The sequence below is a fragment of the Callospermophilus lateralis genome, chromosome 16 (assembly GCF_048772815.1).
Source record: "Callospermophilus lateralis isolate mCalLat2 chromosome 16, mCalLat2.hap1, whole genome shotgun sequence".
Lineage (NCBI taxonomy): Eukaryota > Metazoa > Chordata > Mammalia > Rodentia > Sciuridae > Callospermophilus > Callospermophilus lateralis.
In genome coordinates, this window is record NC_135320.1 from 62,044,733 (window position 1) to 62,064,167 (window position 19,435).

A 19,435-nucleotide genomic window follows, 5' to 3' on the forward strand; every position below is an offset into this window, starting at 1 on the left:
TCATTCATCCTGGCACATACTTATTGAGGACTTACTATAAGCAGACACCATGCCAGTTTCCAGAAAATCAAAAATAAAAGACATAGTCCCTTTGGGGCTGGGGATGTAGCTCAAGCGGTAGCGCACTCGCCTGGCATGCTTGCGGCCCGGGTTCAATGCTCAGCACCACATACAAACAAAGATGTTGTGTCTGCCGAAAACTAAAAAATAAATATTAAAATTCTCTCTCTCTCTCTCTCTCTTGAAAAAAAAAAAAAAAAAAGACATAGTCCCTGCCTCATAGAACTTGTAGTGAGAAAGTCCTGCAAGTCTGCTTGGGGAATCAAGGAAGGCCTTCCAGAAACATTTGCACAGTACCCAGAAGAAAGGAGACTTGTGACAGGTAATTTAGATGGGAGGAAAGTTTGTCTGTGCTGCAAGAGCAGGCAATCTGCTTTGGACCTTGGGTGTCTAGCTAAAGCTTTTACACATTGAGAGTTCTGCTCTCACCTCTAATCCCACTTTATTTGGCTACCTCACCACGATGTTCCCCATATTCCCTGCTTCAGAAAAACCATCTGCCTCACAACTCTTCCACAGTTTTTTATAGCTATCTGTGTAAATATCTCTATCATTACTACGCTGGAAACTGTTTATTCCAAACTGATGTCTTCAGATAGTGACTGACAAATAAATGGCATCCACTTAATAGTACTGAATGAAGGCATGGATATTTTAATAAAAAAATAACAGGGGTGGTACAGAAAAGAGAGGTGACAGCAGGAAGATAGTGCTTGCTTACTTTAATGTTTACTCTGGGGCTTGTTCAACATAAGGAGAAATCTGTTCTCCAACCTGCTCTTTTATATAAATATGAAAAGCAAATCCTTTCAAAATTATGAGTTAAGATAGGGTATGATTTTCCCACTTTAATAGGAGCAGTAATCTGTAAATAGCTTGTACCCTGCTGTATACCTTGCTCCCCCACAACCCTCATGGAGGATGGGAATCCTCTAAGTTCTCAGGGTTTTGGAATATGGCTATTCCTCATGCACTCAAGGTAGGTGTGACTTCAACATTTGATCTGTGCAAGACAAACATTTCTGAGCAATGAGACATCCCATGAATAGCAATGAATAAAGGGAATGCTAATATGAAAAAGGAATAAACAATACAAGGTTTAGAGTACATCTGTACAATAGGGTTTTGTCCCCTGTGGGCCTGGGAAACAAAGTTATCTTTGGGAGAAATGAGCTCACACACACACATACTTTTTGTTTTTCCATTTAACAAGCTCACAAATCAATCTGATTATCATCCAGCAATTCAACTAAGATCTGCTTTACATCCCATAAACAAACACTTCTGGTTTTACCTTTTTGGGTTCTGGCATATTATTAATATAAATAGTGTAGATTCCACTTTTATTAAAACCAGCTTGATATACATCTGCACAGTCTCTAAATGGTTTTTCTTCCTCTCTTTTTCCTCCTTTTAGCAAAACTGCAAAAAAAAAAAAAAGATTGCAATATATGAATAAGAATATCAGTAACTTTAACACCCACATGTACTTCAAGAGTAGCTAAACATGACTTCATTCTGTCGACATAAAGGTCAATATTGCATTTACCAAAAACCAAACATAAAGACAATATCAGATTTTTACAGGTGATTTACAAAATTAAAAAATGGAAAAAAAGTTACAAGGCAATTTCTAACTGCATATTTATATTTTACTTGCGCTGGGGATGTGGCTCAAGTGGTAATGCGCTTGCTTGGCTTGCGCGGGGCGCTGGGTTCGATCCTCAGCACCACATAAAAATAAAATTAAAGATGTTGTGTCCACTGAAAACTAAAAAATAAATATTAAAAAATTCTCTCTCTCATCTCTCTCTCTCTCTCTCTCATATCTCTCTCTCTCTCTCTCTCTCTCTCTCTCTCTATATATATATATATATATATATATATATATATATATATATATAAAACTCTCTCTATATATATATAAAACTTAATTTCTTAATTTTGGTTTTTCTATATATCTTTTACAAAACATCAATTCAAAGGACAAATAAACTGGTCGTGTAATACCTCTAACTGGTAGCAATTTATGTCAATGTTTCCTGCAAAATTTCTAAAACATTCTTATTTACATTTCATAGGAAAATTTAATTCATTTATTTTTGTATGTGTGATTCTATGGACCAAACCCAGAGCCCCACACTTGTTAGGCATATGCTATACCACTGAGCTATATGCCAAGTCCTGGGAAAGGTCAAAAAGATGCCAAAACATTTTTGGAGATGGAAGAGATGAAGAAAAATTCAAGCATCAAAATGTAGCATGGCAGTTTAAAACACTGAAAGAAGGAAGCACCTTTCTTTTGTGGCTTTATAGTGATAAGTTCCTATAAATTTTACAAAAACCAAAACACAAAGTAACTCTCAAAATAATTAGATTTGGGAAGTAGAAAAGAGTTTATGATCCAATTTAACTACCTTGAAAGAAAATATAATAGCACTTTGTATTTTGTTTAATGCCCTGAAGCTAAATTATCAGGTTAATGATATATGATTGATAGAATGAATAAGACTTTGAAATTAAGTTTTAAAGGGGAAATAATCACCTAAAAGTCAAGTAAAAACAGGAAATTTAGTCAGCATGCTAGACAAGCTTGTACCACTGAGCTACATTCCCAACCCTCTTTTTAATTTATTTTGAAACAGGGTCTTACTAAGTTGCACAGACTTGCCCCAAACTTGTGATCCTCCTGCCTCAGTCTCCTGAGTACCTGGGATTACAGATGTGGGGATACCATGCTCAATTTACCTAACTTTAAAAATTATTAAGAATATTTTGCAGTATCACTGCTAACATTTTCTGTTGCTTAATAAGAATCTGTCTTCAATTAGTTTATTTTACAATGGTCTTTTATAATAAAAATGGCAAAACTAAACTATGAATTAATGCTTTTAAATTGATTTTTAAATACTCAGAAAATCTAAAATAATAACCTGACTTAAATTTTACTTGCATAATGTTTGTTAATTTCTAGGTAACAATGAGTCTAATTTTTGTGGAAAGAATTACTGTCTCAGTGTGAATGTTTCAATTTTTCAAACATACTAAATTATTTTTCAAGAAAATGAAACATTCATATCAGATATTCTGCCACAACAAAAATGTAAAAATGTATTAAAGCATTTAGTGACACTATACTTTTCTATATAGCTCATGTCTGAACTGTTTTTGCCTGAATGTATTAACAATTAGAGCTATATATTATTACAATTGCAATATCAACACAGAATTAAGTAAACTAAAAGGTTATAGGTTCATATCACAGTGAAGAAGTATTGCATAGAATATAGGAAAATATCAGTTAAAATGTATAAATACACGCTTGAAAACCATCTTTATGGAACTAGGCCTATTAATCAATTATATTAAGGTATTGTTTGCAAAGTGTCAATGTGGTTCAATAGTGTTCACTTACTTCAACTTTATGGACCATTATTTTTAAAAAACAAAACCTTCCTAAAAGCTAAATACTTTTCTCATGTTATAAATTAAAATAAATAAATAGCCCAATTAAATGCCTAAAATAGGGACATAAAGAAATACCAACTAAAATTTATGATTCTTTGAAAGTATGAAAAAAACAGGAAGATGTGGTCAACAGGACCCACTGGTAAACCCACTTTTCTTTTGGAGGCGAGAGATGGAGAATCATTTATCTAAAGAGAAAATGCTTCGCTTGTTGAATATACCACTTCCTGCCCTCCCATATGTGGTGGTTCAGGAGAATACACTCCCTTCCTCCTCTCAGCCTCCTCCCCCTCCCTTTCTTTTCCACTTCAGGAAGATGTGAGTGGAGGGGCTGTTGTGTGGGAAGAAGGAAGCTATTTCACATATGCTTTCAATGATAGAAAAAAGGGGGGAAAGCTGGTCAGTATCTTGTTTTTATGGAAACTTGCTCTATGTTTTCTAAATCATATCTATACCTGGGAAAGTGGTCTGAAGATTCTAACATCAAAGGTCCAACTAGTACTATGGTTATATTGTGAATTTTTGTTATTGCGATGGTAATATATATGATACAAAGATTTCATTTCATTAAAATTTAAGTCGTTATTTTTTTAAAAATTGAAATACATTTTTTTCAGAAGACATAGATACATTCTTTCCAAAATGATTAGACTTCTTGCTTTTAATTACTTATTAATTAGCCACCATTATGCTTGAAAGTTTGATTCAGGCTACAGTTATAGCCCTGAATCATATAAAAATCAACTTAAAAGCTTTACCACAGCTTACCTTTGCTACTTTTAGAATATACTATGATTTAAAGAAGATTCCCTATATAAGGGTAGGTTGACCTCCAGGGTTTGTATTTATTGATTTATTTTAATCTATAAAGTGGGATAGTTATGTGAACTACAAACAGAGTGAGTGAAACATTTAAAATGGTGATTTTCATTGTTGACATGATAATGATAATAACATTGTTCGTGGCAACCTTGAAACAGGAGGAGAGCATGGAAGGCCAGTCAATTCAGTCTATGGAGTGCTGGGAGCTGCTGCCTTCCACCCTCAAGTTCAGACTTTGTATCTAATGAACCCAGGACAAGACTGGTTATATGTAAAATCATACCTACCTGGCCTGTCCTCATCAAACATGATTAATTAACTTACATCATTCACTAAATATTCAGATTATACCATTGTTGTTCCAGCCTAAAAGAAACAGGCAATTTAACCAGATAAACTTCACCTTACTAGTTAAGATTTTTAAATATTTAAGATAAAATGATGTATGATGCATATACCAGCCTGTTGGCTGTAACTTTTTTGAGGCCTATATCATTGACTATAGGAGCACTCTGAAGCTCAAGGTCATGTGTAGATATTGTAAAACATTTTAAAACACAGTCACAAAGATGAATTTACTGAACTTTGCCAGGATCAGCACTAATTTTTAAAAATTTTTAGAAGGTCTTGAGATTCAATTAGATGGAAAAGATAGCCAGAGTAATGTGTGATAGATGATAAGAGAGGGACAGAATCCCTGATGGAAGAGTATACTAAGTAGCAACTAGATAGAGCTGGGGCAGTGATCCAGAGACCTGACAGAAGTCTTCATCTAACTCTCAAAGTGGCTGAAACTTTTAATAAAGTAGAATGAATTTAAAAATTGGTCTTTACACCTAAAGTTCCCCCTTTGACCACAAACTCATCTTTTCCTCTCCTATTCTTTAAACCCTAATGAGTATGTCTTTCCTCTACTAGATCCTGGCCCTTCTATCAACCCTTTCTTAGCTTCCCCTTTCTTTCTTCCTAGCCACTAGCTTTCACTCAGACATCTGCGAATGTTTCAGGTGGCTTTTACTTCAGTCCCTATTGACTGTCCTTCCACCCATTCATCCTTGCATGGGCAAATTCTGGCCTGCAGACAGGTGAGATTTCATTCACTTTCTTACCCCCATTCTAGATTGCAAGCACTAGGTCATTTCTAGTAGATTTCTATCATATTTCCTACAAGTGCCTTTAACATTTTCCACTTTTTTAAAGATGAAATCCCACTCCAGTCTCCTGTCACTTTTTATATGATGTTTAGGATTTACCATGAGGATGGGGGCTATGTCTCCTCTACTCCCTCTACACTGTAGAAATCATCTTTGTATTTATTCCACATCTTTTGTGTTGGTCCCTCCTGTTCCCTTCTCTATGTCTCTAATTATGCTTTCTCCTTTATCTTTATGGTTTTCTCTTCTCCTCACCCACTATGCACATGTTTAGTAGGATTCCATTTTTGGATCTTTATTCCTTCTAAAAAAATTCATTTTGCAAACCATCTAACATGGCTTCATACTTCCAGAGAGAATTATAAGATACATAAGCATTTTGAACTCTGCATCTGCCTCTCTCGAACTCATGATCCCTATTTCTACCATCTGTCAGGCAGTCCCTACTTCCACCACAGCTTTCATTCATTTTGTCACCTAATCTTTCCTTCCAAACCCTGTGTTGTCTCTTTCTCTCACTGACCCTGCTTCCTCTCCTGGGTGTCATCAGTTAAAAATTAATGTAAGTGTAAATATAAGATAATTAGACTGTGGCATTTTTATTGGTCTTCTGCCTCATGTTCCTCTCAATTAATTAATTCCACAAATATTGATCGACCATCTGCTATAAATAAGAGTTCCTAGGCAACAGAGATAGAGACATAAGAAAATACAAACCTACCCTTAATGTGATCACAGCTGGATGGGAGTAAGATTATGTGAGTAGACCTTTCATGACAGAGGTATCCACGGCAGGGGCAGACTCAACTCAAGCCAGTTTAAGCAAAAAGAAAATGTGTTTAATCATGTCATTGAACAATCCAGGGTAGAACTCTAGGTGAGTCATGATCAGGTTTCAAACAATGTGATCAGGATTTGGTTTCTGTATCTTTGCTCTGACTCACATCTGTTGGCTATCTACCTGGTCACAAGACAGCTGGCAAAATCTTCTAGGACTATGATGTTACCAGTTTAAAGGCAGTACCAAAAAAAAAAAAAAATGGAATGATGACAATAACTGTCTTAGAAGTATGTGTCAAGTGCCCTAGGCACATGCAAGAAGAACATGCTCCATCTGCCAAGTGGACTCAGGGAAGGCTGCATAGAAGAGATAAAAAATATAAATTGTAGAAAGCTTCTCTGAGCTAAATTCTAAGAGTCTGGTATGTCAGTTCAAAGCCTTCCCTCATACCAATATCAGAAAATAAATCTAGAAGTCTTCAGAAGAATCATCATTCATTCTTTTCATTTAGCCTTATCTGTACATCCCATCTTTGTCATTCAAAGGGAAAGAATAGGGACATAAGCAGGTGCATGTCTGTCTTTCACCATCCAACATTTAGTCAATGAGCAACCTGAGACTCCAATGCCAGCAGCTGTTCCCTATATCTTGCTCTTCCCTGCATTTCACCAATTTCAATCCAGATGGTACATCTTCCACCAGACTGACTTCAGGGAAGGACCATAAAAGCTGAGGCAGAGGGTCACTTCAATTCAGATGAACCCTCCAGAGAAAGCTTCCTGGAATGTGGAATTGGTAATTCAGAGTCTCAGTAACCTTAGCAGAGAACATAAATAGCAATTAGCCTTGCTACCAGAGACAATGTAAAACACCAAAGCCTTTCTTCCTAACCATTTCCCAACAAGTTGCTGTGAGAAATCAATTATTCAAACATTCTTTTTAAACTCTAAATGTGGCTAATGATTCATATCTTTCCAGTATTTAGCAAACGTTAGAATACATGTGGATCAAGTTGTTTATTCAAGGGTAATCCTTGGGAAATTTTTTGAGCTGCCATCATTAGGCAGATCATAGCATTAGAAATTGACCCTAAATCTGTGATTTCAACAGGTCACTCGAGTTCACTGAGCATATGGCTGAGTACAAACCATAAATCTGACAAGGTGAAAACAAGCAAATATTTGATTGAAAAGATTCTATATACTTTAGCCAGGTGTGTGGGCATTTTATAGACCATGTTGGAGACATTCGCTAGAATCCTAATTTAAAAGGACCTTTAAAAAGTGAAAGAAGGTAATACATTCCATTTCACAGATATGGAAAAATTAACAGATTTCCAGATAGCCCAAGTTTCAATATCCAGTGGGCAGATATAAGGGAGACTTAGCAATGACTTTAAAAAATATATACACAAATATATTTAGATTATATATTTAAATATATAAGATATAAATTATATATGTATGATATGATTATGTATGAATATATTTGTAAATTTATACTTATGTATAATTATATAGAGAGAAATATACTGAGCTTATATATTCATTAAAGCTTAAAAACTAAAAATTACATATTTGACATCTTTTCTCACATAAAACACGTGAGTGCAAACCTAGATATCTGAGTTGATATCTTAGCATGATATTCTTAGCTTACAAAGAAGGCAACTGCATATGGTTTTACATATAAATAGTTATGCTACAATATAACAAGCATATGAATTATTATTCTTAAATACTTTTAACTAATTTGAAGTCTTTGGTTATGTAGCTAAAAGCTTCTCCTTTTTAAATACTGCACTCTTTCCCCCATAGTCCTTCCAACTCCGGCATAAGGGAACACTTGAACACAATTTGCTTTCTGCATTATTATTTTAATTACAATGTTCTGGAAACTGAGCTATATCTTACTCCTATTTAAATTCTTTGTAAGTTTATATTTTATAGATAATTTGTAAAATCTATCATCTTCTTGGTCAAATATAATAATCATGTTCATAATAAAATAAACTAATATTCATTGAATATTTACTATGTGCTAAACTCTGAATTTTGAATGCCAAGTATGTTATACATGCTTCATTAATCCTCATAAATATCTTAGGAAGTGAATTATTTATTTATATTTTATATAAAAGGAAACTAAAGCCCAGAGATGCTATCTAACTTCACCACAACTTACAAGTAAGAACACTCTGATTATAAAGATGAGAATCTTAATGACTTTTTAATCAGCATCTGGAGTAAAGCCAAACCCAAACAGAACTCCAGAGAGTCTTCTATCACGGATTCCTCAACAATACTTTTCTCGAGTGACAAAGTCACACCCAGAGTCCTGGGTGGTTCAGCAACAGGCCTTAATTCTGAATGGGTTCCGATGGTTCTTGTGGAAGCAGGATATATAGGAAAGTGACAGGAGGCAGAAATGACAAGAGGAAAAATGTTGGCATGAAGATAAAAGAACCACAGGCAGAGGAATCATCTAGGAGATGGGAACCCCCAGGAGAGATGTGAGTCCATGCCGGCCCACAACTTCAAAGGCTAGCTATCAGAGGACTAGGAAGGAAAAGGTCCCTGGGTCTGGGGGTGCAGCTTAGTGGTGGAGAAATGTCCAGCATGTTCAAGGGCCTTAGCTCAATCTCCATCAGAGAGAGAGAGAGAGAGAGAGAGAGAGAGAGAGAGAGAGAGAGAGAAATGAAGGAAGGAGGGAAGGTAGGAAAAAAAGAAAGAGAAAGGAAAAGAAAAGAATGAATGAAGAGGTTCCTGAGCACTCTGACTGCTCATATTAATCCACATTGGATTTCCTAATGTCCATGCCTAAAAGTCACACTGAATTAGGACTAATGCCCATTAATTTAAGGTATGTTTCCCATAAGCACTGCTACTTGGTTTCTGACCCTATGGACTGTTGTTAGAAGCTGTGAATTTAGAAGAAAGGTGATGGGGAGGTGAAAGTGGGCATGTGTGTGTATGTTTGTGTAACTATGTGTGTGATTATGTTCATCTTCTAGTATCTGGCATGAGGACAACAAGAAATTGATAATGGAAAGCTTGTGTGTGTGTGTGTGTGTGTGTGTGTGTGTGTGTGTGTGTGTCTGTGTGTGTGTGAGAGAGAGAGAAAGAGAGTGTAAACTTTAAAAAATAGGCCAAACTAAGAAATAATACTTTAGGCATTGTATAAGATAGACAAATTATACTCTTTCCCCAAAGATACCAGGGTGTCATGATAGGAACTAATTCAGAGAGATGATAATAAATTGAATTATTACACAAAGTAATAATTGTATTTAATTTTCTCTTCTGAAAAGATGAGGAAAAACAATGAAAATATTAATCATCACAATATGATTTAGTTTTCCTAAAACTTTTCTAGTGCAGGACTACATCTGTATTATATGTGGAATGTATTATCCATGATATATAATGAATTATAGGTATATGAAATTTAATAATATTGAGATACATTTATAAGATGCATAAACTGTTAAATCTAAGTGGACATGCAAACCATTCTATGCTATTGCAGGATCTCTAATTTTGTGGTACTTTTTTTTTTTTTTTTGCAGAAGAGTAAAATGTCATGTAATTCTACATGTTTCTACTAGAGTTTGATGAGTATATCTAAAGAAGCTTTCTAAGACTCCTCTGATGTGAAATGACTTGTGTATAATTTAATGCATATTCAATATCTATGACTGCTTAAAACAACCAAGAAAAAACAAAAAAATTATAAATGGAATTACACATAAACTTTGTTTAATCAAGCAATCACTCATTTTTCTCGATACTCATGTTAAGGTTTGGATGTGAGGTGTCCCCCCAAAAGCTCGTGTGTGAGACAATGCAAGAAGGTTCAGAGGAGAAATGGTTAGGTTGTAAGAGTCTTAACCCAATCAGTGATTTAACCCCCTATTAGGGATTAACTGAGTGGTAACTGAAGTGGTAGGTTGTAACTGGAGGAGGTGGGAATTGGGGTGTGGCTTTGGGTATATATTTGTATCTGGCGAGTGAACTCTCTCTCTCTCTCTGCTTTCTGATCATGATATGAGCTGCTTCCTTCTGCCATACTCTCCCACCATGATGTTCCTCCCTGAGGAATGGAGCTGTTCTTCTATGGACTAAGACCTCTGAAACTGTGAGCCCTTGAATAAACTTTTCCTCCTTTACAGTTGTGCTGGTTGGGTCTTTAAGTCAGAGCAGAAAAAAAAAAAAAAAAACTGTCTAAAACAATTTATTTCTATGTTTTCTCTTTGGGCACCCTGTTGGGAAGTTGTGAATACTGCATGACCCTTGCACTGATTCAGAAAGTCACTTCATGAACAAAAATATTTCAGCTGTCTCATGTGTGTTAATTTTCCATGTAATGTTTCAGCCTGACTAAAATGTATTGATTTTGCACAAAAGACTTCCCCTGCATGTGGAAGAGTTTAAAGGGTATATTTTTGTGCCTTATTATGAGGGGACAAATAAGTGATTTTAGTTAAAGCTATGAAAAATGTAATGAAAGTCCTTGGTCAATGTTGTAGGCATAGAAAGTAGCTGCCAGATGCTTTTGAAAACTGACATACACAGAAGTTTTCATTGGAAGTTTTAAGTAAAGGAGGGTTTACTGTTACCACAAATATGTCACTTTGATTCTTATACTTGTGGTGTAATATACTTGAAGAACAGTATTTGATTACCAGTTGGGTATCTATCTGGGATTCTACAGTGATCATGGGGCTTCCTGAGGCAATAGTAGGGCACAAAACCAAGAGAAGGTATGGAAAGATTGATAGGGATCATGAAGTGTGGGGTTTTGTCTAGGATACAAGACAAACCCTAAGGCATCTGGTATGGTATGTTAAGCCACTGGGTAGTAAAGCTAGGACTAGAACTCAGATAGTCTAAATCCTGTTCCTTCCAAAACGCCTCCTGCACTCTGAAGGCATCCATCATAGCTGCTCCAAGACATAGCTGCTCCAAGTTACAATTGAGACTAGCTTTATGTGTATATATGTGTGTCTGTGTGAACAAGAGCACTAAACAACTGGCCGACCCTCCCTCTGCAACTCAATCTCTACATAAAACTAAACCCAAAGTTCAAACTCATTGTCCTAAAAGAACTCATCCTGATTATGAAACCAGAATGTTCACAAATAAAAATTATTGTGACTTTATGCAAAGACATGATACATAAACAAATAAGAAGGGTTTGATTGAACAGATATTACATTTAATAACCTGAGTTTTTTGTAAACCCATTAAAGGGGAGGATCTTCCTTGAGAGGTTCTTTATTGATATGACTCTATCTCTGGGATGGTCGCACTTGGAATGTCAAAATCCTAGCCAGTGATAGGGTGAGATTCAAAATTAGTTAAAATGTTGGTGTTCTTGAGTTGTAAATAAATTATGATTTTGCATAGAAAGCTGAAAATGTCCTGCATTACTAGTTTCATTTATTTATTTTTGCAGTGCTGAGGAGGGAACCCTGGGCCTAGTTCATGTTCCACAAGTACTCTGCACTGAGCTGCATCCCCAGTCCCTTCTACCACTAGTTATAAATGTTCTTTAAACTGACTTTCAGTAAAATACTATACTAAAAATAAATATTATTTGTATACATTTGAAACCAGATATACAGTTGTAGCATTTCTCAGATTTTACTTATTTTTTTACCCTTAAAATATAAGAAATTTCACTCCATAGTTCATGAGATACATACATTAAACAAACTTTTTTTTTTTTTTATTGTCTTTGAGAATAATCCTGGGTGTCATTTGGTTCCATGTAAATACTGTGACTTATCTGTAACCAATGCCAGCTGTTCCCTTTTGTCCTTAGATTTAGAAAATATCTACAGAATTTGACTTGAGTGTGGATGAATCCAGGAAATGACTTAGTTCAATTTTTATTCAAACTATTTGTGTTTCTTTTCTTTAGCTAGCCAGGCTATGAAATCACAAGAAAAAAGAATGGAGTTTGCTCTTGGTAATCAAAGAAACACTCTTTTTTTGTGGTCTTTTTGGTAACTTCCAGGCTCAGCTGGAACCAGGAGATATCCATCTGCAGATGGTTCAACTGGGTTCTGAAGTCGAAACTCCAATTCTAAATGAGAATTAACCACAAATTTCCAAATCGTCTCTAAAAGATGTGGTTTAGAAATAGTTCATGGGAGAGGTCAAGGACTGTATTATTTTTTATTTTGTTATCATTAGTTGAGCTATCTACTCTTCACACAATTTTTTTTTTACAGAAATTAAGATTTTTCAAAAGGCAGATAACATGCTCCATCAAAAAGGAGAAATATACTATTTCCAAAAATAAACAGTCCCTTTTCACTTAAGCTAACATTGGGTTTTATGAAAGGAAGTGCTAGATAGTGTGTAGTTCATTTTAAGGAAATTGTAAATGTTTGACATAGAATTTTCTGTCAAGATAAAGCATTTCCCTCATTAAATGGGAACATGTACTCACTGTGGTGTTCAGCGGATGACTTCCTGTATTTTTCTTTCTTTTTCTACCTAATGTTAAATTATGCATTTACAAGTGGTTGAAAAAAAAACAAGCCTTTTCCTTGGTCAATGAAAACGATATTTCCCATTTTTATCAATGTTGATGTGAGTGACATTCAAGGAGTTTTAATTTCCTCCCATCGTTTCTGATGTTTGTAAAGTCATTCGTAACTCAAGGGACCTGAAGCTCAACTTATCTCATTCCTTGACTGAATAATTCACTTCTCGAACTCAATAGACACTGCACAGGAGGTAAATTCCTTTCAGATGGTAGAATTATTCTGAGAACAGAGCCAAATGACTCCTTGGCACTGGGAAGAAAGCAAATGTTTCATTTCCCCTCTGAAGAGGACAGAAAATAATGATCAAATGTCCCATACCACTGCAATCAGCCTCTGGGAAAGACCTTCAGCCCAAATAATGTAGATCACTTAAAAATCTTTACTATTAGTCATTATGTCGTTCAGATGATGTAAAGGAATTTTGGAAATGAACTTCACAGAGGATTCTATGAGCTGAAATTTGAATATCTTAGTAGGGAAATAAATACATAAACATGGACGTGTCTCTTGATATTTATTGTTAAGTTTCCTTTATTCCTGTCCCTCTCCCCTGTGTACCTACCTACCTAAACCTGTTACTGTCCTGTTATATCCAAGTTTTTTTGAATCTGGGAGTATCATGGTTTCTGTTTTCACTTCCTCTCACTCATTTTAGTCTTCATCCTATGCATTTGAGTCATACAGTTAAGTCTTGCTATTAAAGGTCACATCACAGTTCCAAAATTCACTTGCCGCTGAAAAGAATACTTTTCACTTGATTTTCTACCACACTGCTCACTACTGTTTCCCCCCAATTCAATTTTTCTTCTCTCTCTCTCTCCCTCTCTCTGTCTTAGTCTGTCCCATAAATAACTACAAAATTTCTGTTCTGTTTTGATTTTACTCGTATCATTTTATAAAATGGACTTTAAAATCTTTAAAACGACACAAATTTGTGCCTGTGTCTTGCATTAAGGGTGTGAGGTAAGTGGGAAGGAAATGTCCTACAAGTTGTGTCAGATTCTCCAGTGGATTTATGACCCTTCCATATGGTTAGGAGTCATTATTTTATTGCAGCTTCAATGATTTTATCACTTGCTTCTTCTGAGAACACACCAATCAGATTTCTCTTCTGAACTCCACGTTCCTATTCCTCTGCCTGCTGGACTCCAAGGCTCATCAGTCCATAGACAAAAAAAAACTAAACTCCTTCTTTTTCCTGCTTAGTCCCACCTCTCCATACTGTTTCCCAATTTTTGAAAAGTCATCAGCACCTTGTCAGTTACTTAACCTTGAAATTTGGAAGTTGTATTTAATCCTACTTCTAGAAAGTCATTGTTTATTGTGAATTATAATTATTTCAGTTTTAAATCTCCCTCATTTACTTTCCATTTGCCTCTGTTTGATTCTGACCTTATTTCTCTCCTAAGGAATCCCTTTGAGAACCTAATGGAAATCAACTTTACCTTCTCTTTCCAATGTAATACAGTATATAACGTACAGAGTCCAGATTGTACATTTGGACCCAGAGTCTCAGCCCACTTACTCACTAACAGTTTGTTATTTAGAAATGTTTTGCCAAGAGGTGCTTAGTTTCTTTATATTTCATAGGAAGTTAGTACCTATCTTAAATGAATTTAATATTTGCACATGACTCAGAAGACTGGCTTGTTCTAAGATTTTTTTCCTAATGAAATAGTGGCAAAAACATCTATCCAGTCTCCCTGCTTTCAAAAGATTTTCAATTTTCCAGTTCATTCTTCCTACATTGTGACTAGGGTGATTTTTCTAAAATGCATATGTTATCGCCATCCTCATATATTGACTCTTCATTGCTTTAGGAGAAAACAAAAATGCTTCCTCCTTGATGTTCCTCAGTTTCTCTCTCTATTCTCATCTTTTCCCCTGCCCTTGATTCTGAGACTTAAGCTGTGCATCTATTTATACCACCTCCACCCCATGCTCTCCGGATTTCTGGAAAATATACATGGTATGTGGCCTCCCTGGAGTGCCCTTCTTCATTTTAAAGGATTGGCTATCATCTCCCCATCAAAGCCAACCTGCCTATGCTGGATCGACTTTTTTCCAGCTTTACAACCTTGAGAAAATTCTCCAGAAGATATAATGGTTCTGGGCTTGGTAGCTCCCTCATGCTGCTGAGTGAGGACTAAGTTCATCCAGGTAAAATTCAAGTACTGCTAGAATCATATTAAACATTCAATAAAATCTTCAAGAAGACTGAATGGAATCTGGATTCTGCAGTCATTTCTGTGTCCTTCCTGTAATTTTAATACCCCTTAGTTTACTTTGCTGCTGCAGTAACCCCTGGGCTCACCTCCAACAATGAATTCTGAAATATAATTGGTCATTTATCAGTTTCTCTCCTATCAGACTCGAGGTTCCTTAAAGTCACAGACTGAAATACATCTTTCTTTCTTTCTCTGTTTTTCTTTTTTTCCCTTCCCATTGGTCTGACCAATATGTGGCACACTATAGTCACTTAGCAAATATTTGTTAAATGAAAATGGATAAACATCCTTATCCCCCCAGAAGAGAATCTGAAACAGAACAGTTGTTGCAGAACTATTTTTTGAATGAATGGATAAATTTATGAATCACATCTTGGTATAGCAGGAATGTGCTCCATGCTGATTAGGACAGTGAGAAATTCGGTCTGTGTCATTTTATGATGGAGCCTAAACACTGTTTTCTTTTTAATTTTTGCTTTTTCTTCTTCATTTCTTGTGGGCATACTTCATTGGGAATTAAATTCTCAGTCACACAATATGATGTTCGCCTGTGTGTGTTCAATGTATGTGATGATGTTTTAATCACCAGTGAACATAGATGACTAGTGACTCTTTTGACAGTCACAGTACTCCCCCAAAGAATTCCAAACCTTGTTTCCATGCCTTTATCAATGTAAACTATTCAATTCCAGCAATAACTGTGAATTGCCAAAAGCATGAAGCAATCAGCTAAGCTTTGACACTGTGATAACACTGAGGATCATATTTCTTCAGTGGGTAATGTTTCTAAGAATAAATGCGACCAAGTGTTTGCAGACTAAAGTTTGACAAAAATAAATGTGTTACCCGGAAGCTGCACAAAATGGATACATTCAGTTAAAAATGACTATTTGCCTAAGACATCACTGTTGCCTGTTTGGAACATGCACAGTCAAGTTTGATAAATTATTTCAGAAAATGTGTTCATCAGGTATACTTAGCTTAAGTGCATTTCATGGCATCAGATATTTTAATAGAAAATATCCTGTGGAACTACACAAAGTTACTCTCGATGTGCAATATATATTTATTATATTCCTAGACCAAAATGTTTGGGGAAAGGTACATTTCAAGCCCAAACTTACTTCCTCGGAATTCCTTTATCTTGTACGTTTTATAAGCACTTTAGAAGGCATGAAAATGAAATTTTAAAAAACTATATTTTGAGTATTTACTATGAACAGGTACAGATGTTATTTCTTAATTTTTATTAATGTTTTAAAATTATTTGTAAAATAGGTATTTTTGTTAATTAAGTACTTTCTTTGTTCAGGTGTTTTATTTTTTTCTTTTTTTGGACAAATAATAACTATATGTATTTATTAAGTAAAATGTGATGTTTTTATACATGTTCCCATTGTGTAATGACCAAATCATGCTTATTAACATATTCATCATATCATAAACGTCATTTCTTTGTGATCAGATAATTAAAATTCATTAATTTTTAGCAATTTTGAGCTATACAATTGATAGGTAAAGGTGATATATATATGGTCTATCACAACCTCATCAAGTAAATATGAGGATCACATTTTAGAAATAAGAAAACTGAGGGCAAAAGAAGCTTCTTGTATGACTGTCAATAGCTAAACCCTTTAGGGCATTGTATTCACACATTGTCCACAAAAAAATGTTTTGTTTATAGGAAGAATTAATGAGTGTTAATCGAATCTTGTTCCTTGGAGGAGAAAGAAGGCATTAAGGTTTAATGAGTCAACTGTGTCCTCAACACTTGGCCATTTGTTTTTATATTGAACATCTCATTTAGTTATCATGGTGAAATAAACATAATTATCTTGACTTTATAAAGACTGAGATAGCTTTATAAAGGTTAAATTAATTGTCATTAATAGAAAACTCACTAAAGTTATTCTCTTGTGTTGTATGAATTATGTGCAGGGGTCTCTTTGCAAATGATTGGGTTAAATTGAAACAAGAAGTCTTTTAGTTTCAATTAAAATATTTGGCTTTTGGTCTTTTGGACTATGACACAACTTGTGATATTTTTAGAAAATCTTTTAAATGTACATTTTAGAAATTTTGGTGTGTTTGTGATGGTGTGTTGATTTTGGACTATTTGCATACAAACAAACTTAAAAGTAAATTATTTACATATAATCATCCTTGGATAAATAACAAATATATAAATAAATAGCATTTGGGGCATACAAGAGAGACTTGATAAAATCAAAGTTCTCTTTAGTAACTGCTATTTAAACTGCTATTTATGCTATTAGCCATTTTAAATTTTAAATTCACAGCAAGAGAAGACTATGGCTACAGTAAAAATAAGGATCTCAGATAATTGACACCTTGATTAAACCTTATTGAGAGCAAACTTCCAAGTTTTGTGTCTCTTGTGAGTCCTAAAGTAAATATTTAGTTAGAATACTTAACTGAGATTAAAGGAAACAAAAGATTAACAAGAAACAAATAAAACCTATGGCTCTGAGAGCACAGAACTCATTGGAAAATCAGGGAATACTCTTACATGAGAGTCTAGCCCCTGAAGCTAAAGAAGAATTTGCTTTACGATTGCATATTAAAAGGAAAAGCTACAGCAGGAGGTCTAGAATAGTAGAGAGTTTCAGTCTGTGTTATTATTATTACTGTTTTTTGTATGTGCTAAATCATAGAGTACACACAGTTACTTTTCTCACATCCTGATTGGAGAGAAGGGTAACCACTATCACGTTGCCATCATAATTGTTCAATAAATGAGCCGAACTAGTGCTTGGTTGCTTGACGTTACACCCAAACTCCAAACCTAGGCAGAAATTTTGATTTTAACATCACACTCCCTGCCTCTAAAAGCTTAAAGACATATTTATTAGACAATACTCAAAAAAAGAAGTTAGGTTATGATAAGTAGGCAGACATATGAGCTCTGTGAGAATCACCAGAGCTTGACATCTCTAAAATTGTGGAAAAAAAAAAAAAAAATAACACTACCCAACTCCATGTGCTTTAAGTCTCAGGATGATAAGAAAAATGTGTTTTCAATTTTTCCCCAAATGTATTCATCTCAATATGAGAGTAGATATGTCTCATATTAATGCTTAATTTCTAAATACTCATGAGCTCTATTAAAATTCTCTGGCAGAGTCCTACCATGCTTTCCTTCCAGTGGGCTTCAACTCAGGGTTTTGGCAGGCTCTGACTGATTAGCAGGTTTTTCCCTTCCCAATCACATTACTGAGCACACCCAAATGGAGCTCTGGGGACTCACTGTTTAAAAAAAAAAGTTACTTTACAAAGTATATTAAAGGCTTGTTTAGACTATCTAAAGGAGATATAACTCAAGGTAATGGAGTGTAACAGAGAAATGTGAAATGTCATTAAAACACGATCACTTAATACAGAGTTATCTTCTATATTCATATCTACACATGAAAGTTTGAAGTCGAGCTAATTCTTCATGTCACTCAAGTTCATGATTAAATTAAAGGAGCCCCCCCCCCCATGTATACATTGCATATGCATGAGCCAGCATAGGATGGTTCTATAAGCCACAGCTCAATGACTCCAGTAACTTGCAGAAGTTACTGGAACTTTCACTCATCACCATTTATGATTCCATTTTCACTCAGAGAAAGGCTGGCTAGAGAGTAGCACTATAGAAGGTGACCTTAAGCCCCATGCTTTGAAGATCCACACTGGTCTTGGGAAAGAGGTTCTGCTATCTATGGACAGATGTACACCAGAGGCACTCATTCAAAATTGGTGGGTAGACAGGTGAATAGATGGATGTACTCTAAAGAGAGAGAAGTCTGCAGATATTTCCAGTGGCTACGTGATTCCAGATATTAGTGAGATAAAAAAAAATTATAATTTCTACCATCACAAAGATGTCCTAGAAAAAAATATGCCTGCTACCTCAGTTAAATCTTCCCTGAATAAAACTAAGGACAAGTGATCTTAAAAAAATACTTTTAATAATAATCATATTTTCTCATTCATTTTAATTTTGGGCACTGTCCCTAATTTCCTTTCCTTTGAAAGCACCATTTTCACCATTTTCCTCCACTAATTTCCTCATCTCTCTCCCCAAAATGTAAGCAATATGAGTTTTCATAAGATCTTTCTTCTTTAAAAATCCACTATATTGACAAAATCATCAGCTGGTAGTTCCCCAGCAGTTCAAAGATACTAACTTTAAAATTGGGACATTCCTGAAACTCTTCCCAGCCATCTGAAGTAAACTTTAGCTTTGGCTAATTTCTATCCGACATGATTAAGTGTCTAACATCATAATATCAAATTTTTATCCATGACGGTACAATAGATTATCTAAGGTTAAAAAAGATGAAAAACAAAAGAA

General features: G+C 35.0%; 1 protein-coding gene across 3 annotated transcripts in view; it reads right to left on the minus strand.

The window, feature by feature from the left end:
* Positions 1-19,435, minus strand: part of Angpt1 (angiopoietin 1) — a 225,511-nt gene that overhangs the window by 55,013 nt on the left and 151,063 nt on the right. For all 3 annotated transcript variants that reach the window (XM_076835897.2, XM_076835896.2, XM_076835898.1), the window contains exon 5: positions 1,355-1,482. In XM_076835897.2, the coding sequence (XP_076692012.1) occupies positions 1,355-1,482 (128 nt within the window). The remainder of the gene's footprint in view (positions 1-1,354; positions 1,483-19,435) is intronic.